General features: G+C 48.3%; 1 protein-coding gene across 1 annotated transcript; it reads right to left on the bottom strand.

Moving 5' to 3' along the window:
- Positions 1 to 12410: 12410 nt before the first annotated feature.
- Positions 12411 to 15007, bottom strand: LOC149331784 (uncharacterized). Its single transcript, XM_089556875.1, has 2 exons — positions 13080 to 15007; positions 12411 to 12920 (listed from the first exon to the last, which is right to left on the bottom strand). The coding sequence occupies exons 1-2, from the start codon at positions 14274 to 14276 to the stop codon at positions 12411 to 12413; spliced, it is 1707 nt and encodes a 568-aa protein (XP_089413001.1). The 5' UTR covers positions 14277 to 15007.
- Positions 15008 to 15261: the final 254 nt, after the last annotated feature.

Raw genomic sequence — 15261 nt, forward strand, 5'->3', positions numbered from 1 at the left:
GGCAAGGCGTACTACACTGTGCAAAACATTTATGAACACATGTCAAAAGGTTTCGGGAAAAATTTTGAAAATTTGAATATTGCAAGATACTTTTACAGAAATATATAAGGTACTGGTTCATACTTATGATATGTGGCAAAACCTTTATTTCAACGCGTCTCCATGGATCGCAGCGATCATTTCACACCGCCGTAGAAACTAATTAGCAACACTTTAAGATAGCAAAAACGTTCATAGAAAAAAGAAATCAAAGACTTCCGTCGGGTGATGTGGAGATATATTGATTGTTAAAACGAGATGTTACATTTTATTAAAGAAGTGCGTTTATAACAGGTTTCCCGCTCAAAAATGTGTTAGTGTGAAATTCTTGGGTATGCATCGGTGCTATACGATATGCGTCGGGCCAGCCTCTGGCAAGCGCAAGACTGACGACCACCAAGTTATGTAATTTAGTTGTATACTTGAACGTAGTTCGCTGCAGTGAATCCTTCTTTTCAATTTTGCTTCGTAGGCCGCATAAGAACGCGCCTCAGAGCAGCATGGGGTCGCCCAAGGAACAGGTTTACCATCGATTGTGTGGACAGTGTAAGGGATACAGAGAAGGTTGTTAGAAGTTAGTGTATATGGTGGATGCGTCAATGACCTTCCACTGACTCTGTCGCCAGTGTCTTGGAGATCGCACTGTGCTCAAATGTAAAAGACTGTACCAGGACTTACTCTCTTTTATCGGCTGAAATTAAGAACAAAAGCATTAGGCTTTAAGGAGCTAGATACACTACAGGTGGGATAACGTCCATTTAAAACAAGCTCAGCTGCACATATCAAAGTGGGGGGGGGGGGGGGGGGGGGCTTGCTGGCTCGCCCAGCGTGAAATAGAGGGCAGCCGGCGATCTTACATTACCACGCAGCGAAAGTATTGTTTTCATGCGTTGACAATGCACAGTATTTTTAGTAGTGCTTAGTGGGGGCTTGCTGGCTCGCCCAGCGTGAAATAGAGGGCAGCCGGCGATCTTACATTACCACGCAGCGAAAGTATTGTTTTCATGCGTTGACAATGCACAGTATTTTTAGTAGTGCTTAGTGGCGCAAGTGCGCTTGACGCCGGGCGAACTTATGTCCGGACGAGACTGGCTAACGCCCACGATTCTTCTCATATTAAGCTGTCTTCTTAGTAAGCACACGGCTCCTCCTCTAGCTGGCTATATCGAACGCTTGCTTCCGGTAGAAGTAGAAGAGGATGCTCCTGAAGACGGTGCTCAGGTCTAAGGCCCACGCAGCGGTTTCGTCCTGACATCGCATTTAGAAGCAGAACCGTGAAACGCCCCCTTAGAGTTTCTCTTATGGCTCCACCCACAAGGATTATCTTGTGCATTGTGGTCATCCTGAATGATTACTCTCAGTTACGTTAGTCTCGACCACGTCAATGCTTACCCGGCCACGTCGATTCATACTGAGAGGGAGCAGCGCTGAGGAACATGGTACGTTCATATAATTACGCGTCCTCTGAAACGGAAGACGGATGAAACGGCCGTGATTATAAGATTGATTTGATTTTGTTCAAGTATCCTCTTGAGGAAAATCCCTAGATCAAGCCATAGTAAAGAAATAATTGTGAAAAAAAGTTTGCATTGTGGTTGCGGTGATGTAACGCGAAACTTAACAGGCTATTGTACACTCGCTCTATTACAAGATAAAACAGGTGCAAAGCGCGCCGACCGGACGTAACTTAAAGATCCATGTAGCTGCAGGTGCAGACACGAAGCCTCGTACCAGTGCAATGTCGGCCTAAGATGGTAGCGGCCGTTGAGAGCCGTCCATCTACAAAATGCTGGAGGAGCTTCGTCTCACCTGAGATGGAACCGGGACAGAGAGGCTGCGCTGAAAAAGCGACCATGAGATGTTCCCGGGCCTCAGGATCGGAAGCTCTGCGGAGTCTCAGGGCTGCAGTTAACGGTGGAGAGTGAAATGCAGAGAACGCCTGCAGTGCACTTGGTTGTTTGGTTGGCCTCAAATAAAATGACACATACCTACTACGGGGGAGTGCACAAAACACAAGCGGTGAACTACTGGAAAGAGTGGTTGGTTGGTTGGTTGGCCTGAACCAAGAGTGCACTCCTTCTTCTTCTTCTTCTTCACCTCTTTATAATGGCACATACCCACGTGGGGGATTGGCCAAGGTATAGTGGTATAGATAAGGAAATTTCCATAGGATTACGACAAAATATCGGAGCCAAACGTGAATTTAGAAAAATATATTCATGAAAAACGACAGAAGAACATATGCAGTGAAATAACAAAGAACATTTTGGCGAGAGTAATAATAATAATAAAAAAAACACCAAGACTTTTAAAAAGTTAGCAAATCAACCTACCAGTTGCAATTATGTAATCATGGACATTCCCACAAATTGAGACCAATGCAAATCCTTTGGCGCTCGCTCCGAACGATAACAACACTGGCAGAGATAACGGGAGCCCTAACCTGGAGAGAGGGACCTCCAGGTAAATCTTTCTCTGAAGTGCGAACTTTGGGCAGTAGAGAAGGAAATGATCCACAGATTCAACATCCCCGCATGAGTCACATAGGTTTGTCGGTGACCACCCACATCTGCATAGGTATAAATTTAAACTGGGAATCCTGCACCGCAGTCGCGTCATTGACACCTCACACTGCCTGCTTTTACACTCTGGTCGAGAACTACTGCTTCTTCACCGATCGCGCGCTAGTATCGAGCACGATACGAGAGACGGTGCGGTGAAGAAAAAAGCGGAGCAATTCGTCCAGTATGGTGAACCGGCTGGGTTGCTAACATTTCTTTAATATTATTAGTATTGTTACTTTTAATTTATTATGTATATCATTACGATTAAATATTTTTAATCATTCGGCTACAAATTCCACGGTGTACATCTCATGCGCGGTTATGCATTTCTTAATTGTTGTATTGAAAAAATTGAAAAGGTTTTTTGACGAAAGGAAATGATGCTGTAACTGTCGCACATATCTCAGCGGACACCTGAGCCACGCCGTAAGGGAAGAGATAAAGAAGGGAGTGAAAGAAGGAAGTATGAAAGAGGTACCGTAGTGGAGGTCTCCGAGCCTGAGTTGCTTTGGGATGTTAAACCCCAATAGATCAAAATAATCTCGCCGCCATGTCAAAGCCTCTGGAAGCATGTGGTACGACGGGGACATATGTTTTGACTTTGTTTTCTTCACTTTTGTTCTTTGTAGGCTGATTAGTTAAAAGCTTCGTTTTTCAAATGGCTTGTACAGACAGCTGTTCTGACATACATAACAGCAGCCATAAGGCTAGAAAGGAAAGCTGTGCAGCTTTCTCAGAAACTGCGCTTACGGGTCACTGACGCCAGTGACGCTTACGGGTCACTGGGCGCCGAGGTCGATCCTTGGTCCTAACGACCTAACGATGCCAATGAATCTTCTGGTGATTTCTTGACGTAAATTTTCTTTTCAAATTAGTGACCCCGTCTGACGGCAAGCGGCCTACAAAATCGACGCCTTCATCGGTAGGTAAATACCCGTGGTTGCACTCACACCGCAGTTACATCTACGCATAAGATACCTTCTTACCGACCGCAAAGCCCAAACAAATATGATAATTTAAAAACGAAATCTGCCGAAAATTCGAGGATCACTTGCGAGAGCGCAGGCGCATTTGGCGGCACAGAAGTGAGGTTTGTTACATTTGTGAAGCAAAACCTATGCAGAAGAAAATTGGGCAGCGACACTGAGGACTGCTTAAATGTTGGGATCATATAAGTTTGGATGCGGTTTAAGAAATGAGTTTATTTCCGGTGATTAGACGAGAAAAGCTGGCAGCAACTCTGTGTGTGGAGATAGTACAATAAAGAGGGTGTTGTCCACACCAGGCGGGTCTTGAATCGCGGCTACGGCCGCATATCTGTTTTTTCAGCCAGCGTCCGCTCCGGCGGACGCGGTTGTTGCTGCGACGCGCGTCTTTTCTTTTTCTGTTTCCTCTGATCTTTTAACTCTCCTCTATCTGCACATGGCAGCGGTGGTGGCTCGGCTGGAGCCAGTTGGCAGGCCCGTGCAATTACCTTTTCATCCTCCTCTCAGTCGCAACGCAACAACACACCAGGCGGTTCGAGCACCCAAGTGACCTGATGATGCAATCGCCAGTGCCTACATCATGAGGAAATTAAAGATCGATTAGGATGGATTATGGTGTATTACTGTGGAAAAGGGCAGATTCTGATGGACATCGATGGGTTAACTGTGGATGACGTAGAATTCAGTTGGATTACAGTTCGGAGGCTGCCTTCGCAGTATAAACTGCGCGTCTTCGTTTGATGCTTCAGTGCGGAAGAAGCTTCGAGGACCGCAGGCCGCTATTAGTTCTGCGCTGGACAACACACACATTGGAAAGAAACCGGCCCCGTATTTCTGCGACAATTTGGGGAATCAGGCACGTCGTTCTTATCCGGGTACGTCACTAGGTTCTACTTCCGGTTTAGCTCCGGTCTCTCTGTTGGCGGCACTTCCGGTTGGCTCACTTCGGTTGGCGTCACTTCCGGTCTGATGCGTCGCATGAATTACACTACGCTAATGATTGTCAGACATTCTCCGTGGCTGTCGAAACTTCTCGGACGTTACGGGCACTCGTGCTACATCACGAGAAGCGCTTAGTTCCGTCTCGTGGTAGGGCATGACGTAGTGGCGCTGGCATGCGGCGGCACCTAAAAGCCGCGCGAAATGGTGTACGGCTGAGCCACAACAGATGGCGCGCGAGCAGCGAAAAGTGCGCGCCGTTTTAGTTCATTATTCGTGTGTGCTTGTGGAGTCCACCAAAAGAACGCATCAACCCTATCGCTGCACACCTTTAAGGCGGAGCTTAAGGAACCCCCTAAATTTCCTGCCTCAATATAGCGCGAAATCAACCTGCGATTATATTTCGCATTAAGTCCCGCAACTTGCGGTCAGTTGGTTTTTGCAAATTTTATGCTTAACCATGCAAACATCGGCAAGTAGTTTGATTCGTAAAGCGGAATATCAATTAACTTCGTCGACGCCCCGATGTGGAAAAAATTAAGACCTCTTTCTCGCTTTCTTCTTTCACTCCCACTTTTCTCTCTTCCCTACGGCGCGGTTCAAAAGCACCGAGATATGTGAGACAGATACTGCCGATTTCATTTCCTCAAAAACCGATTTAAAATTGAGTTTAATTAAAAAAATTGAAAATAGTTGTCTTGAGGGAAGGAAATAACGCAGTAACTGTCTCACATATCTCGGTGGACATCTAAGCGGCGTCGCAAGGGAAGGGATAAAGGAAGGAGTGAAAGAAGGAACGAGAGGAAGGGGCGCTGTAGTAGATATCTCCGGAATAATTTCCACCGCTTGGGGACAATTTAACAGCACACAGCTCCTTTTGCGTTTCCCGTGCGCTGTGCGATGTCAGTGCGCCCTGTGTGTTTCGCCTCCATCGTAAACAGTGCGGTTGCGGTTCCAGACGACTTTGATGGCTTCGCATCGCGGTGAATATACTCTTCATAATGCAGCCACAAAATAATAAAGAACGGCTGCATTGCGAGGGTCGTTTATATAACCTATGTGATTTATTCTTAAAGGAGGTAAATTGCATTTTTTTTGTCATTACCAGCGCTCCGAAATGGTACACCTGGCAGTGTTCTGCAAGTGAAAATGAAGGAAAGCTGCTAGTACACGTTGTGTTTTAAAAGCAATCCCGAGTCAGACTTCGTCCGCTAGTGTTGCACATATATATATATATATATATATGCATCTAGTGAATGCATATATATATATGCATATATATATAGAATATATATATAGAATGCATATATATATATATAAAGTACTACACACTGCGCCGCGGTCACTTAGAAGGGTCAGTCGTGTGCGAAGTGAAAGACGTCAAGTGTCATTACGTACGGGTATGAAGAGAGGGACAACTTTCGCCGGCGTCTCCAGACTTCAACTATGCTTCGCATCTGCCGCGACTTGCAGCGCTGAAGACTTGACGACCTGGTGGATCAGTCGTTAGGACGCTGGCGTGCTCCACTGCACAATGTAGACTCATTTCAGGCCGTGGTGGGTGCGTTCGGACGAAGGGGAAAAAATTCAGGGGGCACTTTGGCTCTCTAAAGTGCTACAAGGGGAAAGCGTTTCCTGGCGCACTGTGTTTTTATCTAATTTTTATTTTGCATATTTTTTTTGCTCCTTTTCAATTGTTTATTGTTTTTGTATTTTTATTTTCATATCCTATTTTATTTTGTTTTTTCTTGCTTATTTTCTTTTTATTTTCCTTTCTTGACTTTATTCCTTTTATTTTTTTTATGAAACCTATGCATTCACTAGATGCGCCTTTATTAATGCTTTAACCTTGATCCTTCGTGGCGGAGTGGTAGCGTCTCCTCTTCAAATGCCAAAGGTCCTGGTGCGATTCCCACCCTCGGCGCAGTTTCTTTTTAAGCAGTGACGCCGAAAGGCGGACAAATCTTCCGACGCGTCTGTCGACACTCCTGCCGACGCGTCTGCTAACGACAGTATGAGGCATTAAAGGCTTTCGCCTCATTATCAGATGCCTGTGCGCTTTGCGATGCCAGTGCAAGAACCCCAGATGGCCTTAGTTATTTCAGACTCTTGCTCTACGGCGTCCCTGAAAGCCCATGTGTCGCCTCGGGATCTTATACCCAACACATCGAGGCCTTCGTTTTGACTCATTTTTGCGGGCGGGTGAAAATTGGGCGAATTTCTTACCTCAGATTAGCGTACAGATTGGGTTATCCAGGATATGATTCCATAATGCGGATTTTATCGGGTCATATTTTGTATCAGAAGAGAAACCGCTCATGGGCACGTTTTTGTGCGGGAGATAAAATGCTATACTTTGGGCACATTAATTTGCACGTATAGAAACAGCAGGGGTAACCGAAAATGTCCATAACATAGAATTTACTTGTTTTGTAATTTATTACAAGCAGTTCGCTGCGCACATCTATACTGCGCAGTACCGCTGTAAAAGACCAAACCCTAGCTGCCTTTATAAGCTGCAAGAACATATTTGACGTACATGCGGTCAAACGCTGATAAGCCTTTGGGAGGACGCCACTAGCGTGGCGTGGAGCTTGATAGAGTGATGACAATGAGACGTCTGGTCAGTACACGCGCTTTTGCTTTCAGCGAAATGTATGCTGTTCGAACCTGGCGTCATACGGTATTAAGCATTGGCATAAAAAAAAATTGCCGAAGATTACGTTACTTCCTGACACGAAATTTCAACGCAGGTCATGAGCCTTTTCAACACTTCGATAGATGTAGGTAAAAAATTCGAGCAATACATATATGCACAATTACAGACCCAGAAGTACTTGTATTTGGGCGTGCTGGTTCATAACTTTTCACGGACATAGAAGTAGACAGGGACGAAGCGCTCGTCCCTGTCTACTTCTATGTCCGTGTGTTTTATTGCGCCCCTGTGTCCTCCTGAACAATTACAGACAAATTGCTATTTTTTACATTTTCCTTCTTCGAGAAACACTCCGCTAACAGTTCTTGATTGTCATGGAGGAAACTTTGTGGACACAGAACTAGATGAATATAAGCTCGACTTGCTGCACCAATGCCTGGTTCTCAAAGACGAGGCCTGGGCCCGTATTACGGAACTTTGTCAAAAATCTGTCAAGCTATTGACAGTGACGTCAAAATGACGAAACGATGTGACGTCGACGCCTGACGCAAAATTGACGCAACGAGGAATCAGCCAATTACAGCAGAGCGGCGCCCCGAATCATTTGCCTGCACGACGAGGGACCGTCTGCTAAATTTTTGGTAAACGAGTAAAGAAATGCACAGCGATAAAAATAATTATTATTTTATTTTGCCAAAAAATAATGTTTAAAGCTAAAAAATATAAAGAAAAACAAGAAGCGGATGAAGTTAGGCTATTAAATTTGCTAGTGGGTAACTATTGCTGCCGCGGGGATGCGCAGACGGCGGTAAAATGTCAGCAAGCCGCTTTGCACGGAAACAGCTGTTCCACGCCTTGATACTGTTTTCTTACGCGGCGTCGAAAATCAAGGTACTGTGCGGTTTATCTAAGTGCGGAAAAATCGACGAAGCCAGCTTGTTAAGGTCTGTGTTGTTCGGCTCTTACGATCGATGACAAAAGTGTCAAAGCGTGAAGCGTTGTATGTGATGTGTGGTCGTCTGTTTCTTTTTTCCTCGACCGGTAAACAGAAGACGACCACGAAGTGCGATTTGCAGGGGAAAATAAAGTTATTTGCCAGCATAAGCATGTTTTATTTGTATGTAGCTGTGGCAAAGAGGTGTCGTCGGCTGCCGAAGCTTGCATGAAAGCCGCCGGTAGCAAATAACCGCTGCCACCCGCCGCTGCACCGACAGCGCATTCGCACGCAAACCTCCAAATTCATCGGCGAGTTCGTCGCACAGCCTCACCGCAGTCTGCCTCTCCAGTCGAAAAAGGCGTCGGAACAGCTCGTCCGGCAAGTCAAACGCGTCTTCGTGCGCCCTCCTTCGCCGTTGCTCGCGTCGCCGCAGCCGCCTCAGCCACATACGACGCCGCCGCCGCCATTTTCTGTCAAAAACCGAACGGTCCAATTTTGACCGCATCGAAGCCGTCAAAAAAAAATCGTCAAAATGCGCCTGCATAATTAGGCGTGCAACGTCACCACTTCTGTCATGTCCGTGACGTAAACGCCAGCCACCCATGACGCAAGAAAGCAACATGGCCGCCGGACACGGCCGGCCAATACATAGAGGGAAAGCTGGCGGCGCTGCCCTTCAGCCACCGTGGACGCCCAAAGCATCATGGGGCGGTGAGCTACTTGTTGCGGTGGTGGTGGTGAAAATATTTTAATGAAATGGTTTAGGAGGTTGTAGCCGTGGTTGGAGCTCTCAGTCCGGAACCCCATTGGCGTAGGCTGCTGTCCGGGCTCTTTCGATGAGTTGCTTTTGACTCTTTCCGTCCGAGCTGGACAGAGCTGCCTCCCACCCCTCCTGCGTTGGCTGGTTATTAACAGTGATCGCCTGATTTCGTTGGCAGGCCCATACCATATGGTACAGGTCCGCCTTCTCCCCGCAGAATTTGCATTGTGAGTCAAATGACTCCGGGTCTATGGCATGCAGTCTTCGTGGGTTGTTGTAAGTGTTGGTCTGTAGCTTTCGGAGGTGTTGTTCCTCCCCTTTATCTAGTGTCTTAGCCGGCGGAGGGTAGACCCGACGGGATAATCTTAAGTGCTGAAGTATGTCATTGTAAGTTAGTAGTGGGGTAGGAGGTTCCACGGCATCCGCACTGGGTGCCCGGGGGAGAAATGCTCGGGCTGAGGCATGTGCGCTCTCGTTCCCTGGGATGCCCTGGTGACCTGGTACCCATATTAAGTGTTTGTGTGTGGGTTGGTAGCCACGGATGTAGCTATCTTGCAGGATTTTAGCTGCTAGCGGTGCGACCCTGCCCCTGAGGTAATTGCGATACGCTGTCTGTGAATCTGTGAGAATGTATATTGAGCTAGTGTGTGTTGCAGCTAGAGCAATCGCCACTTCTTCCGCAGCCAGTATGTCCTGGCTAGCCAGTACTAGTCCGTCGACTGTTGTATTTTGGTGCACTACCGCGACGGCCGTCATTCCCTGCTCGGGACCCGCAGCATCGACATAGAACACGCCCTCGCGCCCGCCGTAGTGTCTTTTCATGGCTTCGGCTCGTGCTTGTCGTCTTGACTGGTGAAAATCAGGGTGCATATTCCTGGGTAGTGGAGCTGCCTTGAGTTGTCCTCTCCATGAGGCTGGGATGTCGGTTTTGGTGTCTAGCTGTCGGGGGCAATTGATGTTTAAATCACTCAGGACTTGTCGGCCAGTTCGAGTTGTGGAGAGCCGTACCACCTGCGCCGTAAGGTGTGCCTCTATCAGCTCATCGATCGTGTTGTGCACACCCAGTCGCAAGAGCCGGTCCGTCGATGTCGCAAGAGGGAGTCCCAGGGCCTTCTTGTAGGCAGTTCTGATTATGATGTCGAGGTTTTTGATGTCACGCTTCTTAAGGCGGAGGTAGGGCGCCACGTAGACGACGCGGCTTACAACGAAAGCCTGCACCAGTCGCAGAGTATCGTCTTCTCGCATCCCCGATTTGCGCGTCGTTATCCTGGCGATCATCCTGGCGACTTGCTCGCTCACGAGCCGTAGTTTCTGGAGGGCAAGAAGGTTGTTGCCGTTGTTATTTATGTACAGACCCAGTATCTTCATGGTCTGAACTTCCTTGATGGGTGAGTTGTCTACGCGGATATTGATGGTGTCTTGATTCTTGCGTTGACGGAAGACTAGCAGTTCGGATTTTTCGGGTGAGCACGTTAGTCCACACGCCCGGGCATAATTTTGAACTGTTGTCGCCGCGGTTTGTAGTTGTTCTTCAATCATTCCCATACTTCCCGTGGTTGTCCAGATGGTTATATCATCAGCGTACAGGGCGTGGCGTATGCCCTGTACCTGATTGAGAAGAGGTGGGAGATTTAGGAGTGCAATGTTGAAGAGAAGTGGGGATAGTACTGCCCCTTGCGGAGTGCCTCTCGTGCCCATCTTCACTTGCGTTGTGTGTTTTGAGCCGGTGCTGATGTTGACGGTTCTGTCCGTAAGGAAATCGCAGATGTACGAGTAGGCTCGCTGTCCGCAGTTCATGCTGTGGAGGTTGTTGAGGATTGTGGAGTGTTTGACATTGTCAAACGCTCCCTTGAGGTCAAGTGTTAGAAGCGCTCGGTTACTGTTTGTGCGTGCGGGATCAATGACTTCACGTTTGATTTGCAGAAGCACATCATGGGTGGACAAGTGTGCCCGAAATCCAAACATCGTGTGTGGCAGTAGCTCATTGTCCTCAAGATAATTGGAGAGACGGGTGTGGACTGCCTTTTCCATGAGTTTGCCTGCACACGACGTGAGGGATATGGGGCGCAGGTTTTCAATGCTGATTTTCTTGCCGGGTTTGGGAATAAAGTGTACATTGGCTGTTTTCCATGCTTGTGGAATGGTGCCGGTACGCCAACATTCGTTTATGTAATCCGTGAGTTGCTGCAGAGCCTCCGTGCCGAGGTTGGCCAGAAGTCCGACAGTAATTTTGTCTTGTCCCGGGGCTGTGCCTCGGCGCATATCTGCTAGTGCTGCAATGATTTCCTCTGAAGTGAAATCTCTGTCTAGGTCTTCGTTCGGTTCCCCACGGTACTCCTTATTGTAGGGTTGTGGGTCTCGCGCGGTGCAGATATAGCGACGCGTGAGTTCATCCACGAGTTCATGATCCGTGCCTTGAAAGCTGTGTAGGGCTCGATGCAAATTTCTGTGTTGTTCACTCTTCGCTTTCGGAGGGTCAATTAGGCATCGCAGAAGGTTCCATGTAGCCTTGGTGTCTAGGCGGCCTTTGAGGGATTCGCACTTCGTTAGCCAATTGGTGCGAGCGAGGTCCCATGCGTATTGGTCTGCTTGAATAGTAAGCTTGGCTATTCGAAGTCTTAGTTTCCGATTGTGTCTTTGTTTTTTCCACCGTTTTATAAGACTACGTCTTGCTTCCCAAAGGTGTAGGAGGTGGTTGTCAACAGCTGGGTGGTCCTCCGTGGTGGCAAGAGACTTTGTGAGCTTTTCTTTAAGGTCGAGAATGGAAGCCGCCCAATCTTCGTAGCTGGTTATTTGTTCGGATGTGGTTAGTTTGGTGTCCTTTCTGAATGTCTCCCAGTCTGTAATTCTGGCTTGCCCTCGTGGTTTGCTGTGCTTGTTGCTTTCGAAGATGGTCTGCAGCACGTAGTGATCGCTGCCTAGGGTCTCTCCTGTATTGAGCCACTCATAGTTGCGGGCATTGCGGACGAGCGTGAGGTCGGGAGAAGTATCCCGCGTTACGCTGGTGCCGACTCGCGTCGGGTGCTGCGGGTCCGTGAGTAGGGTCAGGGCCATGTCAGCGATGGCGGATGCTAGTTTTCTGCCTTTCGTGTCTTCCCTGGGGTATCCCCATAGGGGGCTAGAAGCATTAAAGTCGCCAACTATAGCTAGGGGAGCTTTTTGGGCTTCTCTTAGGGCTTTAAGAAAGATCACGTCGAAGGCTACGCGGTGCTGTTTGGGGCGACTATATATATTGAGTATATAGGTGCCCTTGCTGTTTCTGTGCTGTGGCAGTATTTTTATGAAGGTATATTCAATGTCGCTGTCTAGATTAAGGTCTACAGTTATTGCCGTGCATGATTTGTGGACCAAGATGCATGTCGAGGGATTTGTTTGATGTGTTGAGTATCCTCTGATCTTAGCCTCCATATTCACTTCTTGCAGGGCTATTATTTGCGGCGTATCGGGATGAGAGTCTATGTATTGCTGTAATGTTTCCCTCTTCCGTTTTAGTCCCCTGCAGTTCCACTGTAGGATAGTAAGTTTATGTCTACGTTGTGGAGCCATGCTGAACACTAGAAACTTGTGCCTCATCATGTGGTGCGCCCTCAGGTTGTAGATCTGGCTGAGTGCTTGGCAGACGACGAGTTCCCATTTTACCCTGCAGCTTTGTGCCTCTGTTGTGAGAACCATCTGATAATTCCTGAAGTTTGCGGTCAATTCTGATCTCCTGCGATTGCATCCTTATTAAAACTGGTTCGAGGTTTTCCATCATGGGTTTAATAACTGACTCGAACATACTTTTGATTGTCGTCTCGATCATAATTTGTAATTTATTTTCAATGAGGTCTTGAATTGTTTTTTCCAAGCGAGTGATGCGTTCCTGGGTTTGGGGGTGCTCTGTATATTGCTGCTTTAGTGCCTGCGATGGTGGTGCCTGCGGAGTTGGTGCCTGGTGGGGTGCGTCTGGTGTAGTTGCTTGCCTCTCGGGGGTGCCAGCATCTAACTGGTGTGGAGACGGAGGGTGTAGCTCTGCCCTATCTTCTTCCATCGGACATGCCTGTTGCGTCGATGGAGGTAATGTGTTGTTCGGATTGACTGCGATGACTAACTGCTGTTTCAATGTGCTATTTTCTGATTTTAGTTGTTCAATCTCTGCTTTAAGTCGTCTGTAAGCCAACGCTTCGGGGGAGGAGGCAGCTACATCTGCCCAGCTCACCTTGCTGCCGTTGCGCTGCTCCTTGTTATGGGGTCCTGTTGTCTTCTCGGCTGGACGACTGCCGTTGTTGTGCGACACATTATCGGTAGTCCCAGGTCCATTGCTTGAAGAGCGTGAGCCGGGTGGTGCTGAGTTGTTGCTGGACTGGTCCTGGTGGGTCAGTCGGTCCCCGCTGCTCGATGGACCTCTGCTGCCGGACCGGTTCCGAAGCCTGGATCTTGACCGGTGGTTGAATTCTCCTGTCTTGGGCTTGGTTTTTTGTGATGTTCGGTACTTGTACTTGCACTGATTCGACCCCATGGGATGTGGACCTTCGCAGACCGTGCACTTGGGTTGGCAGTCGTGGGATTCTGGAACATCTTGCTGACCGCACTGCGGACATCTTGACTTCGAAGGGCAAGGGCAAACATCCGCCCGGTGTCCAAGTTTCCCGCACAGTGCGCAGGCTGGCGTTGTTTTCTTGTATAGGCGTACTGGAACCGCTTCACCATAGTAGAAGACGTGAAACGGAACCTTTCTTCCTTCAAACGTGATGGCCGCCACGTTGGAGGAACCTAATTTTCTCACGCTCACCACTGGTGCGTCCGGGGAGCGAAGCGCGTTCGTGATGTCTTCGTTGGAAACCCTCGGGTCCACTTGTATTACTCCTTTGCAAGTGTCGTCGGAGGGGCGGAGGTAGGAGTACACTGCCTGTGCCTTGTCCCCAAGCTGAATTTCGTGAATTGCCAGGATCTTTCTGATTATTTGGGCGTCTCGCACTCCGACGACGATGATGTTCTGTTCCCATATGGGCCAAACGCTGAGCTCGGCTGAGCCCTTGTCGACGCCAGCAGCAATGTGCAAGGCGTTTCCGACCGCGTTGCTTCCCCTGAATTTGCTGAGATCCAGCGTTCCTTTAGGTTTGATTATGATCACTGCATCTTGCTTGTCCAGACGCGGCTGCGGAGGAGGCTTCCAACGCTTGACTTGCGTGCGGGGCGTCTGCTGCAGCGGCGTATCCCCTGCCGCGGTGACGCGTCCATCTGGCGTTCGACCTTTTTGCCGTGCCGAGTGGTTGTCACGGGCTGATGCGCGTTCCCACTCTTCTATCTTGCGTTGGATAATCGCCTCCGTAACCTTGTCGAAAACTGGGGTTTTCGCCTGCGGCATGGTGACAATCTGCATCCCCTCCGGGTCGTATCCCATCAGGGTCGTCATGGTTTGCGGCAGAATTTGCCCGCGGAGCCGCGGCGGGCAGCTGAGTCGTGGCCTAACTGTTAGGCTTAGCAACTCGCGCGATCCGCTTGGTCTTCAAATTCTCGAAGGATTTCAGAAAACGGTCCCACCTGAACAAGGGTGGGTGGTCTCCTCGTTGTTCTGGAAGTGTAGCCAGATGGTGTCGCAGCGCTTCGGCAAATGCTTCGGGAAAGGATCATAAAATTCGGCGGAGCCGACGTGAGACACGTCCGCTCTTCCCGACTGCTGAGGCGCGTCTCCTACTTGTTGCGGAACAGTCGTAGTTTTTCGGGAACACAGAGTGGTACTACTCAGACGTTTCATTTCAAAAACGTTGTTCGTGTGTGCGCAGACGACTTTCGCGCGACCGCAGTGTGCAAAAACCATAGTAGTGAAAACGCGACGACACACGACGCCAATAAAAGGTTTTACTCTTCTGAAATGCCATTAAAAAACCTCTTAAAGTATCTAAGCAACAACATTTTTTTTGAAAACATATTTACTTTTAAAAGTGCGCTTGTTAATTACGAAATATTAGTTCTTATAGTGTTCATTGCTTGGCCAATAGGAGAGCGAGTCGTCTCTTATTTTGGGCAAATTTTGCACTTAAATGCTTTTCTGCTCGTTTGTTGCAATCATTAGACAAGATTTTCAATGTCAGGACGTTTGTAGTTATCAAACAGCTTTATTTCTTGATTATTTTTTGGCCAAAAGTTGCAGTTCCGCAACAAGTAGCTCACCGCCCCATGATGCTTTGAGCGCCCATGGTGGCTGAGGTGGTCACGTGGGGTCTCCATGCAAACTCCCATAGACGGCTTGCCAGCTTTCCCTCTAGGTAATAGTAAGAAACTCTATGGGCCAATAGGAGCGCGGCTACGGCGGGGCTTTTTGACGAGTTTTTGACGCGTTTTTGACAAGTTTTTGATTTGACAGTTCCGTAATACGGGCCCTGTTCAAGCATTTCGCG

Source organism: Amblyomma mixtum, chromosome 8, assembly GCF_055824585.1.
Source record: "Amblyomma mixtum isolate Tamu chromosome 8, ASM5582458v1, whole genome shotgun sequence".
NCBI lineage: Eukaryota > Metazoa > Arthropoda > Arachnida > Ixodida > Ixodidae > Amblyomma > Amblyomma mixtum.

What these genes read in the sequence shown, in the direction of transcription:
- LOC149331784 (XM_089556875.1), bottom strand. Translation starts at nt 14,276, where the DNA reads ATGACGACCCTGATGGGATACGACCCGGAGGGGATGCAGATTGTCACC. An exon ending in AGCAGCGCAACGGCAGCAAG is followed by an intron (nt 12,921 to 13,079) that starts GTGAGCTGGGCA and finishes TCGACGCAACAG; the next exon opens with GCATGTCCGATGGAAGAAGA.